The sequence below is a fragment of the Daucus carota genome, chromosome 9, assembly GCF_001625215.2.
Source record: "Daucus carota subsp. sativus chromosome 9, DH1 v3.0, whole genome shotgun sequence".
NCBI lineage: Eukaryota > Viridiplantae > Streptophyta > Magnoliopsida > Apiales > Apiaceae > Daucus > Daucus carota.
Genome location: NC_030389.2, coordinates 45443773 through 45460858, shown reverse-complemented (window position 1 = coordinate 45460858; position 17086 = coordinate 45443773). Strand labels below are relative to the sequence as shown.

The following is a 17086-nucleotide window of genomic DNA, read 5'->3' as shown; positions in this document are numbered from 1 at the left end:
GACAAGGCCTCGCAGAAATGTTCCAAACAGTGGCATGAAGGGCCAGAACATCTTTAACATGAAAACCATTGATGTTTGTAAACATTTTAATGTTTATTTGATTCTTTTCTTATCCGAATTATGAACACAAGTCCATCACTCAACTTTGAGAATCATAATTTATACTTTTCTTTTCTGCTTTTTAAACAAATTCCTTTCTTTTCATGATAATAACAAGACGACCGATATCATGAATTAATTATATGCAAATAGAACCATAATCAAGAGATATACTATCACAGATCACACATATAATTGATAGAATTGAATTTGAGTCTGAGAGTATCATTGGATCGCTTATATTAACGAACGAGAGCAGCTATAAAATTAAATTTTTAGAGGCACATTTTCTTTACGGATATAAATGAGTAAAAAAAAATCAAAGAATAAATAGGTAGAAAAACTATTTTAAAGATACATATTTCTAATTTCTATTTTGTAATAGCGCAAAACATGTTAAATACTTTAATAAAATACTTATATATTATAATATTTTTGTCAATTGATTGATGTGAGAAAAAATATTATTGATGTATCATTTATTAGTTTTTTCAATATTATTATTGTAGACAAATTTTACTTTTAACTTATGATTTAGATATCCCTCGAGTGAACAAGATTAAAGTATTTATCTCATCTTTCTTTTTCTTAACGATAATTGAAATAATCATAGGAGTGTATTCGATTGGAATTTTAATGGATTGTATGTGATTTTGATTTTCTGTGGATTCTTAATAAAATGTCGCAGAGTTGATAGGATTTAAGAACAAAGTTTCAAAATCCCATGAATTCCGATGAGATTTCAAAAAACTTGAAATACACTGAAAAATGCCATAACATCCATCATTTTTATAAAATCCAAAAAAATTCATCATCATTTGAACACCATCAAATTTTAATGAATTTTAAACAATCCCAATCGAATATTTTCGGAATACAATCATAATATACAATCCCACATGGATACCACTGAATTTTAAAGCATAATTTAAAATTATAATTGAATACCACCAGATTTTGTAGTATAATTTAAAATCTCAATTGAATATCTAAAATTTTAATGGATTTCAAACAATGTCAATCGAATACTCTCGAATTTCATGAATAAAAAAAAATATTTTAAAATTCAAATCAACACACCCATGTTAGCTTGAGCTTAATCAATATCCAACATAATGTAGTAGATCTTTTTATCATTGTATGCCGGACGTATCCAGATTCAAACTTACGAGAACGGATAGTATAATTTTGAATATATAATAATGTCATAGTTATACATTTCATAAAATTTAATTCATAATTTTATAATTACATACTCTGTTCTTGTAAATTTGGAAACCTAAATACATGGATAGCAATTTTGAAGAACAAAAAGGTTCTACAATAAAAATTTACAGTACATTCTCCGTACAAAATAATGATCTGGTAAATTTAAATTTATTTTAAAATTTGAAAAAGAATTTGAGAATTATCTTCCCAATTTACATTTCTTAATGAAATCTGAATATATTTTCTTATAACTCAAAATAGTTGCGCAAAATATAAAATCGGAACGCAAACGCAGCTCTTCATTTTTTCCCCTAAACTTTTTCTGTAAGAAATCTCTCGCCCTAATACACCTCTCTCCGTCTCTGGCCGTCACAAATCTCTCTCGCCGCCGCCGCCGCCTCTGCCTATTTGACCCGTATGGTACGTTATTCGGATTATTCGTATTTGTCTTCTCGTGATTTTTATTTTCCCCCTTTTAGTACTGTTATTCCTGAATTTCGTTTCGAAAAGATTCGAACTCTCGATCTCCGATATGTGGTCATGGCTCTATAACTTATTTTGAGTGCAGGCTGGAAAGCTTATTGCCAATCTTATTGTAATCGGCTCTACTTATCTAGCTCGCGGTCTCATTGAAGGTTATCGCAAAGCCCTAGCAAGTAAGATTGATTCACCTTATTTCGCATTATTCTTTTTTTTTTTTTAATTGTTTCTCTTGATGTTTACTGTTTGTTTGTTTATGCAATTTGAATCAAATTCATAATTTAATTTATCGTACGGAAAGAGAATTTGAATTGGGATTGTGGAAGAATCTCCGTGTCTGATACATAGGAAAAATATAGGGAAAATGTGCTGATAATTCTACGAAAGGTAAGAGAATCGAAACAATGTCAATATTAGGAGCTACGTGAGTTCCTCCAAGAGATATTAGTTATGTGATGTCGGTTAGTGAATTTTAATCAATAAAATGAGGTGAGCTGGTGGTGATGATGGATTTACAATTTACTTGTTTGCAAATTGTAAGAAGTTTTAGTCTGCTTAGATAAGGTGCAAGGTGTAATAAAATTGGTGTGACGAAATTTGAGGCACCTTATGGAAGGGAACACCATAATGGTTTTGCGTAAAATAAGTGGAACCAATAAATAATTCAAGAAGGGAGCAGCTGCAGTGATACTGATTACAAATTTATATTAAGTAATTTTTTTTAAAGAATAGATGGAGGGACAGATGAATGTTATGATCTTATATCTTACCTTGCATTTTTAATTTTTAGATTCAAATTTACTGATTGGGCAGCATAATGTCGATCATATGTTTATATAAGTGTGTTCTCACATGCTTGAATAAATTGAAGGATTCAGACTAAAATTTTTAAATATGATAAATATTAGAATCATAAATTTAATTTATGAGATCTGTCTAACATAAAAATATTTCTTAAGAATTATGATAACATAATACAGAAATCACTTCAAATGATTCCTGTATTGTATTTGATCATGTAGTTGGCATTTATGTTGCTGAGAGTTTTAAATGAATCATTCTCATCAATCCCACCTTACAAGGATGTAATTGTATTCTGAGAATGATAAACTTCTAGTCGAAGAGAGCTGAACTTTGTATGAACCTTTTCATTTCAAGATTCATCCAATTGCCACTTTTGCAATTGAAGATGATAGATCATGGGAATTGGGAAGCCTACAAAAATTTATGGGAGCACAAACTATTTGAAATATATTGCATATATATATTCATTGCATCTCGCCATGTGCAATCATTATTTTTGCTCATTAAATTAAAAATTGGTATTTGTCAGATGCCAAACAGTCTGGTGTTGCTCATGAAACATTGCAGAAAGTCCGTAATGGAAGCAAAGCCATGACGGAGCAGGAAGCAAGGCAAATTCTTGGTGTATCTGCAGAGTCCTCTTGGGAGGACGTTTTGCAGGTTAGTTTATTTAAAACACAAGGGAAAATTGATATCCTTTCGGTCTAGGAAGCCAAAAAGAAAAATATTATCTGGATGCTTCCAAACAGTATGTGTATCTTTCCCCAATCCCCATGGTGTTCCTCTGTCTTCTTTAGCTCTATTTTAGTCATATATTTGCTCTATATGTGAAATTGTGATGTCTTCTTTTTATTTTCCCCGTTACATGCACCCTTTCTAAATAGTAATTTCTTTTTTGTGAACAGAAATACAATACGTTATTTGAAAACAATGCCAAAGTTGGGAGCTTCTATCTTCAGTCGAAAGTTCACAGGGCCAAGGAAAGTTTAGAAATGGTTTATGGTCGCAAAGACCAAGAGACTGCAGGCTGAGAATAATCATACCGGGTTATGCTTCGTCATAAGTTTGCTGTTTTAGTCATGTATTACTTTAATGTATAGTTATAATCCGAGAGATGTCCTGATAAATTAATTATCTAGGTGTAAGAAGTGCTTCTATTAACTTCTCTGCACGAGTTTTGGTATTTACCGGTCATGTTGTAGTTGTGAACCAGTTATTTCAAAATTTATTAAAGGTGGCTATTCTTCCATAGTCTTCTTTACAAGCTACAGGAGTTACCTCTTATCATTGACAATTTGAAAGGAGGTACTGGAACTTGTAAGTCTCAATTATACTTAAAAAGAGTTGCAAATTTTCTATGCCTACATTCTGCCCACAGTCTTGTACACCTTTTGATTCACCTCAGATGTTTTTATATGCTTTCTGATGTCATGAACCTGCTGTCATCTTAATAGTCTTTTAACTTTCAATCTAAAGTGTACAAGTTACATAGCACCATATTTTCTATGCTTTCCATTGCTTGAATGATAGTTTTTCGCCAGTATTAAGATTCTGGTAGTTTGGTAGTTTGCACAATCGCAGAGCACCAACTGTTTGAGCAGGTTTCAGTGGCCTGTTTGGTAAAATACTAAAAGCGCAGTGTCTAGAAATCCGGCTCATCCTTGAAGATAATTGATGCACCTATAATGCTTCAATTCATAGGAGTTGCTCCGAGTCTCGGAGATGTCATTGATGAGTAGTGATATTGAGGTAAATGATTATTCTTTTGCTGATATACTCTAACCGGGCAGACTTGTACCGGACTTCAACTGGAAGTACAATAATTTCGAGGTAACAGGGGTCGTGAATATTGTCACACGATACATGTAAGGTTACGTTGGTTTGACAGAAAAACATAATTCCAGCTCAGAAAAAGTAGATTCCTCAGGCAGGAGAAAGAAAGAAGCTGATTCGTAAGACCAACGATAATGAATGGAAGGACTCGTAAAATTTCATAGTTTAGTTAAGAAAATTTAATATTGGAATCACTAGATTGTGGTAACTGTCGATCTCTTGTCATAAATCACTGCATATATTGGTATTAATCGTCAAATAGGAAAAAGTGTCAAAAGTATCATAATTTTTACATATTTATATAACAATATCGTTTTTCAAATTTATAATAAAAAAATATATTCATATTACTCTTTTTCAAGAATGGACAACCCGATTTATTCATATTGGAAATAAGTAACACGCGGTACACTATTATGTCATGCACAATATATTTTTAAGAAAAATTTTCATTTAGATTTATAGCTAGAAATAGCTACATATAAATATTGTATTCTTGTTATACAAATTTTCAAAATACGTCAAAACCACAATAAATTTAAGAAAATAGAAAATCAGTATAAATGATAATTTCCTAATAATTTTTGTAGAAATCTTCGAAAGCCTTTCTAACACGATATCGTTGCGTCTTAAATTTTTATCTCCCGTGAGACCCCAGAGAGCTTGAAAGATTTGCAGCTAATTCTGCAGGGAACTCCATACATAAGGTACCATTTCTTCATCTTAAGCCCCTTCTTACACAAGGATATAAACACACCTATACATACACCGACGTATCTATATGTTTATCATAGTGATAGAGTTACCATTCTTGCACTTGTATCAGTAGTTTCTAATTGACGTTTTGATTTTTTTACAGTAAAGATTAGCTTACATTGCTCTTAAGTTGATGATTTAAATACCCAATTGGATTATTGATAAAAAGTTGCTTTCTTTTTGTTAATTTCGATGTGTTGTGAATTTTATTTGTTTTATTTTTTCTTTGTGGAATATTATCAAACACCTTTCAGCCTTTACATTAAAGTTCGATTAGTTATTTTTATGGATTTGTTGTTTAGTTGTTTGATGGTTATTTGCTCTGTGGAGCTGGGATTTTCTTGTCGATGTTAAGCTAGTTTAATTCGACTACTTGGGGTAGGTTAATTGTTACTCCCTCCGTTTCAATTTACATGTCCACTTTAGGAAAAAAAATTGTGTTTCAAATTACTTGTCCACTTCAACTTTCAATGGAAAATCATATTTCCAAAATCATTTCTATTCCACATATCTCTTATTTATATTTCCTAGATGAATCTCACTCCACATGTTATAGTCATTTAGTGCAATTAATTTGTGAACAACTACTTTTCTTAAACTGTGTAAATTTTTGAAAGTGGACATCTATTTTGAAACGGAGGGAGTAGAATGAATTGCTGATGGAATGGCTCCTCATGGGAAGGGTACTACTTTGTCTGTTTACAAGATAATTTTAAGATTATGCGTTTTGTGCGGTGTTATTATGTAAGGAAGTTCTGTTTTTGGTGTCGAGCTTAAAGAATTATTTGTTATATTGCTAATATTGAGATCATGGCGGTTGCAGGTCTTCCTTATACCTACTTATTTAAGTGATTGCAGCAATGACCAATGCTTGTTTCAGTGGAATCCGTGGCATTCATCATGGAAGACCAGTTATGCTGCCCAGGAGGAGAAAATTTCAAACGCAATTTTTTAGAAGTTTTTCAACTGTTGCAGCGCCACTATTTTCTGCAGGAGTTCCCAATTATCGTTGCCATTCACCGTTAGTGCATGCTTGTATTACCCAATCAGATGCTCCACAGAGATCTGATGAGTGGTTTGCACTTAGGAAGGACAAGTTGACAACTAGTACCTTCAGCACTGCTCTTGGAATGTGGAAAGGCACGCGGAGATATGAACTCTGGCACGAGAAAGTTTTTGCTTCAGATGTTCGATCAGCAGAAGATGTTAAGAACAGTGCTATGCAGTGGGGTGTTCTAAACGAAGCAAAAGCTATTGAAAGGTACAAGAAAATCACTTGCCGTGATGTGAGCTCCCTGGGATTTGCAATGCATGCGGAGCAGAAATTTGATTGGATTGGTGCCTCTCCTGACGGTCTACTTGGTTGTTCTCCCGGTGGCGGGATTTTAGAAGTGAAGTGTCCGTATAACAAAGGGAAGCCTGAGTTAGGACAACCTTGGTCAACTATGCCATTCTACTACATGCCTCAGGTACAAGGTCAGATGGAGATCATGGACAGAGACTGGGCAGACTTGTATTGTTGGACTCCAAATGGGAGCACAATATTTCGGGTTAATAGAGATCGTGAATATTGGCATATGATACACGAGATGTTACATGAATTTTGGTGGGAAAATGTCATTCCAGCTCGAAAAGCAGTACTCCTGGGGCAGGAGAAAGAAGCCAATTCGTATGAACCAGCGTCGACACATAAACAGACCGGAATGGTGATTTTTAGAAGCATAAGGTTAGCCGAGGCATCAAAATTGTTATGCAGAGAAAGAGCTGGTCATGTGGAATTCTGTAGGTGATTTACCGATATTCATGGTTCTTTAGTTAATCAGTTGGCTCCAATATTTGTTCAATATGCCTAAATTTCTATGCATATATGTATTCGTAATTCATTATTGATTCATATAGAAAATTATTTCTAATGATAGCAGAAATTTAACTTTGCTCGGGGGGCAGATACGAAATCGGCATAGCCTGTCTCGGTAAGAGCAAGTACAATGGCTATGCTAAAATAGATGGAGCTATTGCTACAATTTAGCATCAAAAAGGTTTTGATGCTCAACTAGCAACATGTCTCCAAGAGTCCAAGTACCCAACTCTTTAATATACAAATTTAATTTTTTGAGTTAACATCACACCAAGGACCCCGTTATTTTCACTTTCTGGGGAATGTTCGACAATTATAGATTCATTTATCTTTTGTCCTGTACCAAGAACAAATTATAGCATTGTTCTATTTTAGCAGAAGATATTAAATATCATTGGAATGATCTTTAGTTTTTGTTATGTTATAGATATAGAGGAAAATATAGCACACAGACGACTGGACCTGCTCTAAGCCTTATACTCCCGCTGTCCCATTTAATTCTATACGTTTCTTTTTCACTGCTCGACACGCACTTCAATGCTCTTATATAACATAGTTCTATATCTTATTTTTAAAATTTTCTTTTTCTGAATAAAAATATAACATTCAAACTTTTATACAGAAAAAAAAAAATCTTAAAAATAAGTTATAGAACTATACTTTACGGGTGTATACAACTCAGGGGTACGGAGGGAGTATGAATGAAGCACAGTTTTTTAATTAATTAAAATAAAAGGCAACAAAGAATACTAGTGTATGCTTCCTGAAGATTAATCTGCTGGTGACTAGGCAAGAAAAGCAACTTCTTTAACATAAGACAGTTTGGCCGAGTGGTCTAAGGCGCCAGATTTAGGCTCTGGTCCGAAAGGGCGTGGGTTCAAATCCCACAGCTGTCATTTTTGATTTTGATAAAATCAGTATTATCCCTAATTGACCCAAAACATCTGCAAAAAACTGCTGCAGGAATCTAGCTAAGCCTTTTGTTTGTGTTCTCTGCCAAATGACTAAATGAGCAGCAGGGCAAGAATGCTTCTGCAAGGAAAAGTCTCTGAAGAAAACCGGAGCATGATATAAATTGTTATAAATAAGCAATTTGAATGGATCAAACTTTTATTCAAAAAAAAAGAAAATTTTTTAAAAAAATGTTATGTAACTATACTTTATAGGAGCCTTGCGTGCAAACTGATGCTGTGGTGCTGGTGTTGGGGAGCCTTGGTTAAGGAAGCAATTGAATTCAGTAGAGCATAGGAAGTTACTTATTGTCATGTTAGTTATAAAGTGTTACTTTGTTTCAGTAATTGTTGGTTTCCACTAGAATTTTCATCTTGCCTCGCGAAATTCCCTTTACTGCAGATTTATCATGGTAAGCAATCACAATCATAGCTAATATCAAGAACATCGGAATTTAGTCTGTTTATGTGCCATATAGACGGCTGAAAGCTGTCCAGACGAATGCATATTATAGATTACGCGTCCTTCATCAGCCGGCTGACCATCTTGTCGTTCTCTGTACAATACATTTCAAGAGTCTGATAATTCTGTGGCCCCAGGTCTTCATTGTTTCTTTGTCTGATGCAGAATTGTTTAAACAAACATGCTGTAATATAATATCTTAGGAAACATGGAATGCAACATTTACATGGGGGAATACTGAATTAGGAAAGTGACAGTAGCATAGTGATTGAATACTGCAACTTGATTCTGAGCTGTGATATTAATACCAGGAATACAGATATTTTACATTCCGAAACTTTGGGAATTCTAGCTCAACTATGATAAAAATGTGTATTATGATTGCTCGATGTTTCGCATTGTTCTATGCTTTCTTGAAGATGTACAACTCTCAATGTCATTGCATTATATTTAAATAAAATGTTGTTATCATTGACCCTCTTGAATTTGAATCAGGAATCATCGATATCATCGCTCTGGGACAAGGAGAAGCATATATAAGCATCGATTGAGCAGAAAGTTCTCAGACCATTGCTGTCTTGTTTTTTGAGAGCTGTTTATACATAAAAACAGTTATTCGTATGTAGGATGGCTCCTGGTTTCTATCTGCAATCGAAGTTCTGTGATGATGATGAGAAGAACAACCATGCAAGGCTTCTTAATTATAAGCTATCAGGCACAAAACGGTATTCTGCTCCTTACGGATATAAGTTTGAAGAAAGTTTGTCAGACTGCTTCACTCCCTTTGTGGACGAAACCCAAAATCATAAGAGGCTGAAGGAGACATCATGTACTGATGAATTTGTTTCGAACGAGGAAAGTATTTATAGTAGTAGTGCTAATACTAGTGGCTTTTATAGTGGTAATAGCAGTGGAAGTACAGAGAGCTTGAACAGTGTGTCAAAACCTCATTTTCGTGATCATATATGGGCTTACACACAAAGATACCTGGCAGCAGAAACCATGGAAGAGGCAGCTGCAGCATTGGTGGCTGGTGATGAAGATGAAGTTAAGGAAGAAGGAAGTGCAGATGGTATGAGACTTGTTCAGCTGCTTATTGCCTGTGCTGAGGCTGTGGCTTGTCGGGATAAATTACATGCCTCAACTCTACTGTCTGAATTACGGGCTAATGCCCTGGTTTTTGGAACCTCATTTCAGCGGGTTGCTTCGTGCTTTGTACAAGGCCTCTCTGACCGCCTAGCTCTTGTGCAGCCTCTTGGGACGGTTGGAGTTGTGATTCCTCATTTGGAAACCATGGCCATTTCGTTAGAGAAAGAAGAGGCTTTAAGCCTTGTTTATAATATTTGCCCACATATCCAATTTGGCCATTTTGTAGCCAATGCGATGATACTGGAAGCCTTTGAGGGAGAGAGTTCTATTCATGTTGTGGACCTGGGGATGTCCCTTGGTCTTCGACACGGTCATCAGTGGCGTAGTCTGATGTACAGCCTAGCCAATCGAGCAGGCAAACCACGCCGCCTACATATAACTGGTGTGGGAAATTGTGCTGAGCACCTACTAGAAATTGGGGATGACCTAGAGCAATATGCTTTTAACCTGGGGCTTAATTTTGAGTTCTCAGTAGTAGAATGCAATTTAGAAAATCTGCAGCCCAGAGCCTTCAAGCTAATCGAGGGAGAAACTCTGGTAATCAATAGCATTCTTCATTTGCACTGTGTTGTAAAAGAAAGCCGAGGTGCCCTGAATGCTGTCCTGCAAAAACTCCATCAGCTGTCACCTAAGTATCTTATTCTGGTGGAACAGGACTCGAGCCACAACGGACCTTTCTTTCTAGGCAGGTTCATGGAGGCCTTGCACTACTATTCTGCAATCTTCGACTCACTGGACACAATGCTGCCAAGGTATGACACAAGGCGAGCCAAGATTGAACAGTTCTACTTTGCAGAGGAGATTAAGAACATTGTGAGCTGTGAAGGGCCAGCCAGAGTGGAACGTCATGAACGAGCAGATCAGTGGCGTAGGCGGATGAGTCGTGCAGGCTTCCAGTCAGCCCCGATAAAGAAAATTACACAGACCAAACAATGGTTGGAAAAGATGAAAGTTAGCGATGGTTATACAACTGTGGAAGAAAAGGGGTGCCTAATTCTTGGTTGGAAATCAAAACCAATCATCGCAGCTTCGTGCTGGAAATGTTCCTCTGTCTGACATCATTTTTACCCCTCAGTGCAGGTTTCGTTTTGTCCGATATTATTTTCTTGCTTCATATATTAAAATAATCCCTAGCAAACCCTTCTTTTTGGTAACAAGAGGTTGATTGTTAAGCCAGGTGAAACCACGAGTGTGTGAGTATTTGAATTTCCGCAGTTAACATATATTAAATAAACAAAAATTCTCTTCTGAGAACTTTCTTTACAGAGCCTAGATTAATACCGATATATAGGATATTATAAGTACATGATCTTTAAAGCATAATCAAGCAAAGATTTAGTTGATGCTCGCGACTGCATTTGGTTCAAAGAACTTAGACGACGAAGACCACTTGCCCTCACTAGAAGCAATGGAGTTGCCTCCCATTAATGGAGCTGGACAACCGAAAGGGAAGCAAAGGAATCTTTAGCATTATTAATCTTTTACTTTCCATCTGATAATTGAACTAAATAAGCTTGGTGGGAAAGTTTTAAACATGTAAACAACAAGGATCGATGTCGTTTCTATGTTTCTTTCGCTTTATCTCATCCATTCCCCCTCATTTCCTTGCACCAAGTGTTTTTAATTTCTATGTCAATTATTGTGATTAATAAAGAAGTCGTATTTTGTGCATAATGCTTGTAGTTGTGGATGGCTGATGCTTTTTAACTCAATCATTAGTTCTTTCTGAAAGAATCACTTTGAATATTATATAGGCATGTTACCTGGCAGATTCTTTTATGGAGTATATAATCACCCCTAGTGTTGCAGATGAACATTTCATCGCCCGCCCTTCGGTATACGTTCGTGTTTTCCTGTGACACGTTGTCTGAGCACGATGGGGAGGCAACCTTGTTGCGAGAAGGATGGACTGAAGAGAGGTCCATGGACTATTGAAGAAGACCATAAGCTGATGAGATTTATTCTTAACAATGGCATACAATGCTGGAGAACTGTCCCACAACTTGCAGGTCTTTCGCGAATTTAGTATCAGGTGCACGTCTGAAGTAGCTTAGTTTCTTATACTAATACAAGTTAATGGTGCTTCAGGTTTGATGAGATGTGGAAAAAGCTGCAGGCTGAGATGGATTAATTATCTGCGACCAGACCTCAAGAGAGGAGCTCTGACAGAATCCGAAGAAGACATGATCATCAACCTTCATTCGTGCTTAGGTAACAGGTAAACAACGAGACTACTCTCTTTCCCATAATTTAAGGGTGGGGGGGATTTGGGCTTAAAAACTTTCAATTTATACTTGTGTTTACGTAGGTGGTCGAAGATAGCAGCACATTTCCCTGGCCGTACAGATAATGAAATCAAGAATCACTGGAACACCAGAATCAAGAAAAAACTAAAACTTCTCGGTGTAGATCCCTTGACACACAAACCACTTAATAACCATAACAACTGTAACAGCGCAAGTGAAGTACTTAATCAATCTTGTTCTTCGACAGAAGAGGGCAACACGGGCATTAACTTACAAAATACTATAGTGTTTAATCAGTTTCCGTATAGCCAAGGGACACAAAATTCTAGCTTTGGTATCCCAGATATAAGAATTGCAGATACCAGTAAGATACCTACAAGTTTGGACGGGGGGTCAGTCTATTCTGAGAGAACAGATTTTGGTAATACGTTCTACAGGGGCAACGATGAGCTCCAGTCTGCAGACTATCTACGACAATGGATTAGCAATCCAGGGTCATGGGGTGGCTATAATCATTTTGGCCAGGGATTCCTGTCCTGATGAAATGTCTACTGCACTAATTTGCATCTCCGCGTTTCTTCTAAATGTAAAATCCCCTGATGTTACATTGTAGACTTGAAAGACAGTATCGAGGTGGGGAAGTTTCTATCTCCGCGATCCTGTTCTTAGCAATGATGTTTACAAAATAAAAATACGAAGTTGATATATGTACTGAGCTTACTTCTTCAGAATTCAGAGCTGATCTCAATTTACAAGCATGATTTTTATAGCAATTGTTTCTATAACACTGCATTCTTATGTACTCATACTATAACACTGCATTCTTATGTACTCATACAATGAAACATTCTGGTATAAGCCAAAGTTTCCAAGTAGTTCTAAACTTTTCATATCAGAAGAACTTCAGCCAGTAACCATGCTGGAGAGTATAAAATTTCTACAAACGACTACATTTGCCACGATGATAGTATATTTCTTCAGAAAACGATGTAACAGGAGAATCAGAGTTTAATCAAACAACAGCACCGTACAAAGTGAAGAACAGAGGATAGTGTCAAGTACTGCAGTTTATGAAAGAACATTAAAGTTAAGGTTATGTGAGTATCCAAGTCTCTGATACGTGAGCCCGTGAAGCATCTTTGTTTCTTAGTTTCAAATTCATTGTGCAAGCAACAAGCAGTATATATATTTTTGTAAGAATTGATTGTGCTCTTATTCATGCTTAACCTGTCTTGACTCGCAGGTCCCAAGTCCTGAGGATTTTAGTAAACTTCCCCTACATAAGTATTGAATCGAGTCTGAAACATGAGCGTTCACTTCGACAACTTTATTACAACAAGAAACGACAATCTTTACCGAGCACAACAGAATTCTTCATTTAGACTTAGCTTCAAAGCTGTGATCATGCTATGAATAGACCTTGATCCATTACAGGATACTCAATGGGGTCGCAGGGGTACTCGTAGTCAAATTTCAGAGAATCGTACAAGTACATTGAAGGTTCAAGTAAGAGCCCTGGGTTGTTACTGTCAGAGAAGTCACTGTTCTGCATTTCAAAATAAGTTGGTGAACAATCTTCTGGAAGCAGGCAAGGCGGAAAGTTCTCATTCAAAGATGTTAAGGCAGAATTCTTGCCAAGGATCAAGTTTCCATTGAATGAATCTAGATCACTTACTGATATATGGTCTAAAACCTGATCTTTTGAGCTCCATGCAGTTCTTGTAATTGATTCAGACGGATTAAAGGCTGTCGTAGAGCACTCTGATTGAACTGGATTTAATCCAAATGTATTTTCTCCAGGCATTTGTTGTCTGATGTTTAGACTAATACATTCTGTGGCACGCGGAGGCATGGCTTTGATGTGTGTCAGTTTGTCTCTCTCCTTGTTGAAAGGTGTAGGATAGCTAGGAAGAAAAGTTTTCTGATTGACTTGGACTTGGTCGAGATCAGGCAATGACAGATGGTTGAAAACATTGTTTGGATCAATCTGAGGTTTATGTTCTCGGTTCCAAGAGAATTGAGGTGGAAGGGCAGAAGAAAATGTCGTATACTTGGTATCTAGATCCGGTGTTCCAAAACTATAGTGGAGGCCAACTCCTGAACTGCTGGTTGCCTTCTGAATTTCATGAGCATCACTAACCAGTGGTCCCTTGGGGCCTAAATCCGGTGAGGAAACTACACCATCATGGCTTTTTGGGTTGGAATTTTGGATAACAGTATTTTTAGGTATCCCGAAGTTGGTATTAGCAACATCGTTATGTTTGATGTTGATGGAATTCTTGAAGCCAAGGTTTCCAGCTTGGTCTCTTGAAGTTGCATCAGTGGACTGCTTTATGCCACCATGAGATGCTTTAAGATCATTATCTTTTTGTAATCGGCTCAAATATAACCGGTACTTCTGCACAATAGAGAGGAGGGACAAGGGTTTTCTATTAGATTGAGCATAACTTTTGTTAAATTTAATCAAAGATTAGTTGTGTAACTTGAAATCTAATTACCTGCAAGTGGCTAGCAACATTTTCTCGTGTCAACCAGGGCACATTCATCAACTCGAGTATTTTCTTGGGGCCAACTTCTGCCAGTTATTGAAGAGCATTTGAATCATAAAACAAATGGTACCAGCAATTTTGAGAAGGAAAAAGAGATTGTGAACTTACTGTCAAATCCCATGTAGTTCACGGCCTTGACAAACTTCTGATGAAGATCGACAGTCCAAACTACTCTAGTTCTCTTCCCAGCAGAAGGATCACCAAAGTTTTTATCATCGTGCTTGTTATCAAAGTCTTTTCTTTTCCTTCCTGAATTCAGATCACCTCCACAAAACGAAAATCCATCATCAGACTGGTCTGATATTCCATTTCTCATCATTTGGAATTCCTCAATGCCTGATTCAAGACCTTCAATATCTCTCACCTCATGAATCTTCTTTCGGAAAACATGTTGCCAGATATTCTTGAGTTCTTTCATTCTGATAGGCTTCAGAAGATAGTCGCATGCTCCATGCTGAACACCTTTCATAACCCTGCTAGTTTCCCCATCAACTGACATCACTGCATCAAAAGGTTCAGAATTGAACATCAGGTAATAGTTCTGTTTTTGCAGTACCCAAAAAAAAAAACAAAAATACAATTTCAATATAATTAATCTGCATTGATTTTGTATTAAATAAAGCTCAGTCTGATGACAGTAAACTAACTTATGACAGGAAGATCCATCTCAAGTCCAACATGCTCAAGTAGCTTAAAACCATCCATGTCCGGCATGTTAACATCACTGATAACAATGTCAAAACCATCTTTTCTTTCACGAAGTAAATCCAGGGCTTCTCTTGCAAGGCAACAGGTAGTCACTGAAACAAAAGAAATAAAACAGTTCGTTCAGCAAATATTATATAATCCTCTGTATGTTTTCTTTATTTTCAGATTGCTTAAAAGGGCATGTCGCTAAACAAAAATCCCTGCTGCAGATACTCAAAGTACAAATTTCGACACAGAGTAAATCATATATCCAAGTTAGTGTCATATTTCTGCTCTGAGCAACATGCTGTTGAAGTATGCAACTTGAATTGTCTGCTTCGTCATCCATAGTCATGACCCCGATGCATCTGAATTTCGCACAACATCCTAATAATCAACTATTTCACTTTCTGGTAAATTTAGCTGAACAGTGAAACACATTTTCTTTTCCTTTAATCATTAGGCCCTCCAAAGTATGCCAGTAGAAGAACGTGAAAAAGGCTAAGATACCCTTCTCTACCTATTGCAATCACTAATCAAGGTGATTATCATTTAATTTACATTTAAGTATGTGATGCAAAGAGCTTATCTATACACAAGGGCCTAGTCTTCCAAGGCAACTACATATTAAGAGTTATCTCATTCTTAATCTTCTAAAAATTACTACTTTGATCTTGGCACGCACGTATACATGAATCATACCAAGAAAAAACATGACAAGAGTCTCACATGTAATCAAACAAATGGAACTAGTAGTATAATTATGATATTAAATAAACACCTTCATAAGAACACTTCTTGAGCATCTTCTCGAGGATTTTCAACCAAGTTGGATCATCATCCACAACAAGAACACGAAGACCAGCAGGAAAGGCCTCAGCTCTTGGAGAAGAAAAGCCATTACTATAACTATCCATCAAAAAAACATTTGTAAAACTACACCACCAGGTAAATATATATTTATATATATGGAGAGAGGGAGTGGGGAGAGGCAAGCAAAAGATGTAGTAGTGGAGAATATGTGAAGTGTTAGACAGTTCTTTGTTGATATAACATTATTTTGAAAATCTAAGAATAAATAAACAAACTTAAGCTAAAATTTATTTAAATACAGTCAGTATAATTTCACCAGAATGTTCCCATGTTGTCAACCTAAATAACCCTAGAACGGGTGATTAAAGCGCTCTAGGGCACATAGCCCCCCGTATTCCAATAAAAAAACAGGTTTAAAGCTTCCATCCGAAAAAACTGCTCAACTCAAAGATGGGTGAATCAATCACTTGTCAGGGATCAGGACCCCGAGACATATTAATAAAAAACTCATAATTGATGTACCTTGTAGTTGGATTTTAAAATTATAAATACAATCCACTGGATGACACTTATTTGCACAAATCCACTCAAATATATATGATTAGGAGAGCATAAAGATTGTTTCAAGTCACAATTGGTTATGGCCTTGATGCTCCCTTTAAGACACTAAAATAATAATCTACTTGAGTTATTACCAGCCCCTTTATTTGCTGCTTTAATGCTTACCAATTAGTTTCTACCATTTGCTCTTCTATCCTCTACCTACAGCTGTCTGCAGTGGCGGTATCAAGCGGATAATCTAGTTTGCAGTCACGACTGAACTTTAAAACGTTATAATTTAGAAAGAATGTTTTTAAAACCCCAGACTTCTTGTTAAAATCAGTAGAATTTAGAAACATAGTTTAAACTCAGACTGTCATCTAAAAATAAAAATTAGCGATAATTCTTTTAGCCTCAATCTGTTACGAAATCCTGTTCTGCCGCTCGTACACACACACACACACACACACAAATTTACATCCATATATGAGTACAGATTCATGTTGGTCTGCATGTGTTAGTTCTGCAACACTTCTATTATACAAATGGAGCTTTAGCTGGCTTTACGAAAGAATATAAAAACAGAATGATGTTAATATCTCTAATTAACGCAGCCTTAACCACTGAGCTTAAAATATAGTGCATTTTAA

At 36.1% G+C, this 17086-nt stretch overlaps 5 protein-coding genes and 1 non-coding gene across 7 annotated transcripts; 5 read left to right on the top strand and 1 right to left on the bottom strand.

The window, feature by feature from the left end:
* The first annotated feature begins 1557 nt into the window (after nt 1–1557).
* LOC108200832 (mitochondrial import inner membrane translocase subunit PAM16 like 2) lies at nt 1558–3841 on the top strand. Its single transcript, XM_017369091.2, has 4 exons — nt 1558–1728; nt 1877–1964; nt 3122–3252; nt 3498–3841. The coding sequence occupies exons 1-4, from the start codon at nt 1726–1728 to the stop codon at nt 3621–3623; spliced, it is 348 nt and encodes a 115-aa protein (XP_017224580.1). The 5' UTR covers nt 1558–1725; the 3' UTR covers nt 3624–3841.
* Nucleotides 3842–5004: 1163 nt separating this feature from the next.
* LOC108200854 (uncharacterized) lies at nt 5005–7115 on the top strand. Its single transcript, XM_017369117.2, has 2 exons — nt 5005–5132; nt 6005–7115. The coding sequence occupies exon 2, from the start codon at nt 6042–6044 to the stop codon at nt 6969–6971; it is 930 nt and encodes a 309-aa protein (XP_017224606.1). The 5' UTR covers nt 5005–5132; nt 6005–6041; the 3' UTR covers nt 6972–7115.
* Nucleotides 7116–7855: 740 nt separating this feature from the next.
* On the top strand, nt 7856–7935 carry TRNAL-UAG (transfer RNA leucine (anticodon UAG)). Its single transcript has one exon. It is a non-coding gene; the product is annotated as a tRNA-Leu (tRNA).
* Nucleotides 7936–8666: 731 nt separating this feature from the next.
* LOC108202428 (GRAS family protein RAD1) lies at nt 8667–11545 on the top strand. Of its 2 annotated transcripts, none has more exons than XM_064084738.1 (2): nt 8667–10681; nt 11411–11545. In XM_064084738.1, the coding sequence occupies exon 1, from the start codon at nt 9080–9082 to the stop codon at nt 10655–10657; it is 1578 nt and encodes a 525-aa protein (XP_063940808.1). In that variant the 5' UTR covers nt 8667–9079; the 3' UTR covers nt 10658–10681; nt 11411–11545. The 2 variants fall into 2 exon arrangements, with proteins under 2 accessions (XP_063940808.1, XP_063940807.1); XM_064084737.1 differs by having other exon boundaries at nt 11356–11485.
* Nucleotides 11478–12632, top strand: LOC108201742 (transcription factor MYB20). The gene is made up of 3 exons (XM_017370027.2): nt 11478–11610; nt 11690–11819; nt 11910–12632. Exons 1-3 carry the CDS (start codon nt 11478–11480, stop codon nt 12385–12387), a joined length of 741 nt encoding a protein of 246 aa, XP_017225516.1. The 3' UTR covers nt 12388–12632.
* A 353-nt stretch (nt 12633–12985) lies between these two features.
* LOC108200882 (two-component response regulator ORR26) lies at nt 12986–16171 on the bottom strand. Its single transcript, XM_017369147.2, has 5 exons — nt 15865–16171; nt 15044–15196; nt 14505–14897; nt 14346–14422; nt 12986–14245 (listed from the first exon to the last, which is right to left on the bottom strand). Exons 1-5 carry the CDS (start codon nt 15998–16000, stop codon nt 13250–13252), a joined length of 1755 nt encoding a protein of 584 aa, XP_017224636.1. The 5' UTR covers nt 16001–16171; the 3' UTR covers nt 12986–13249.
* Nucleotides 16172–17086: the final 915 nt, after the last annotated feature.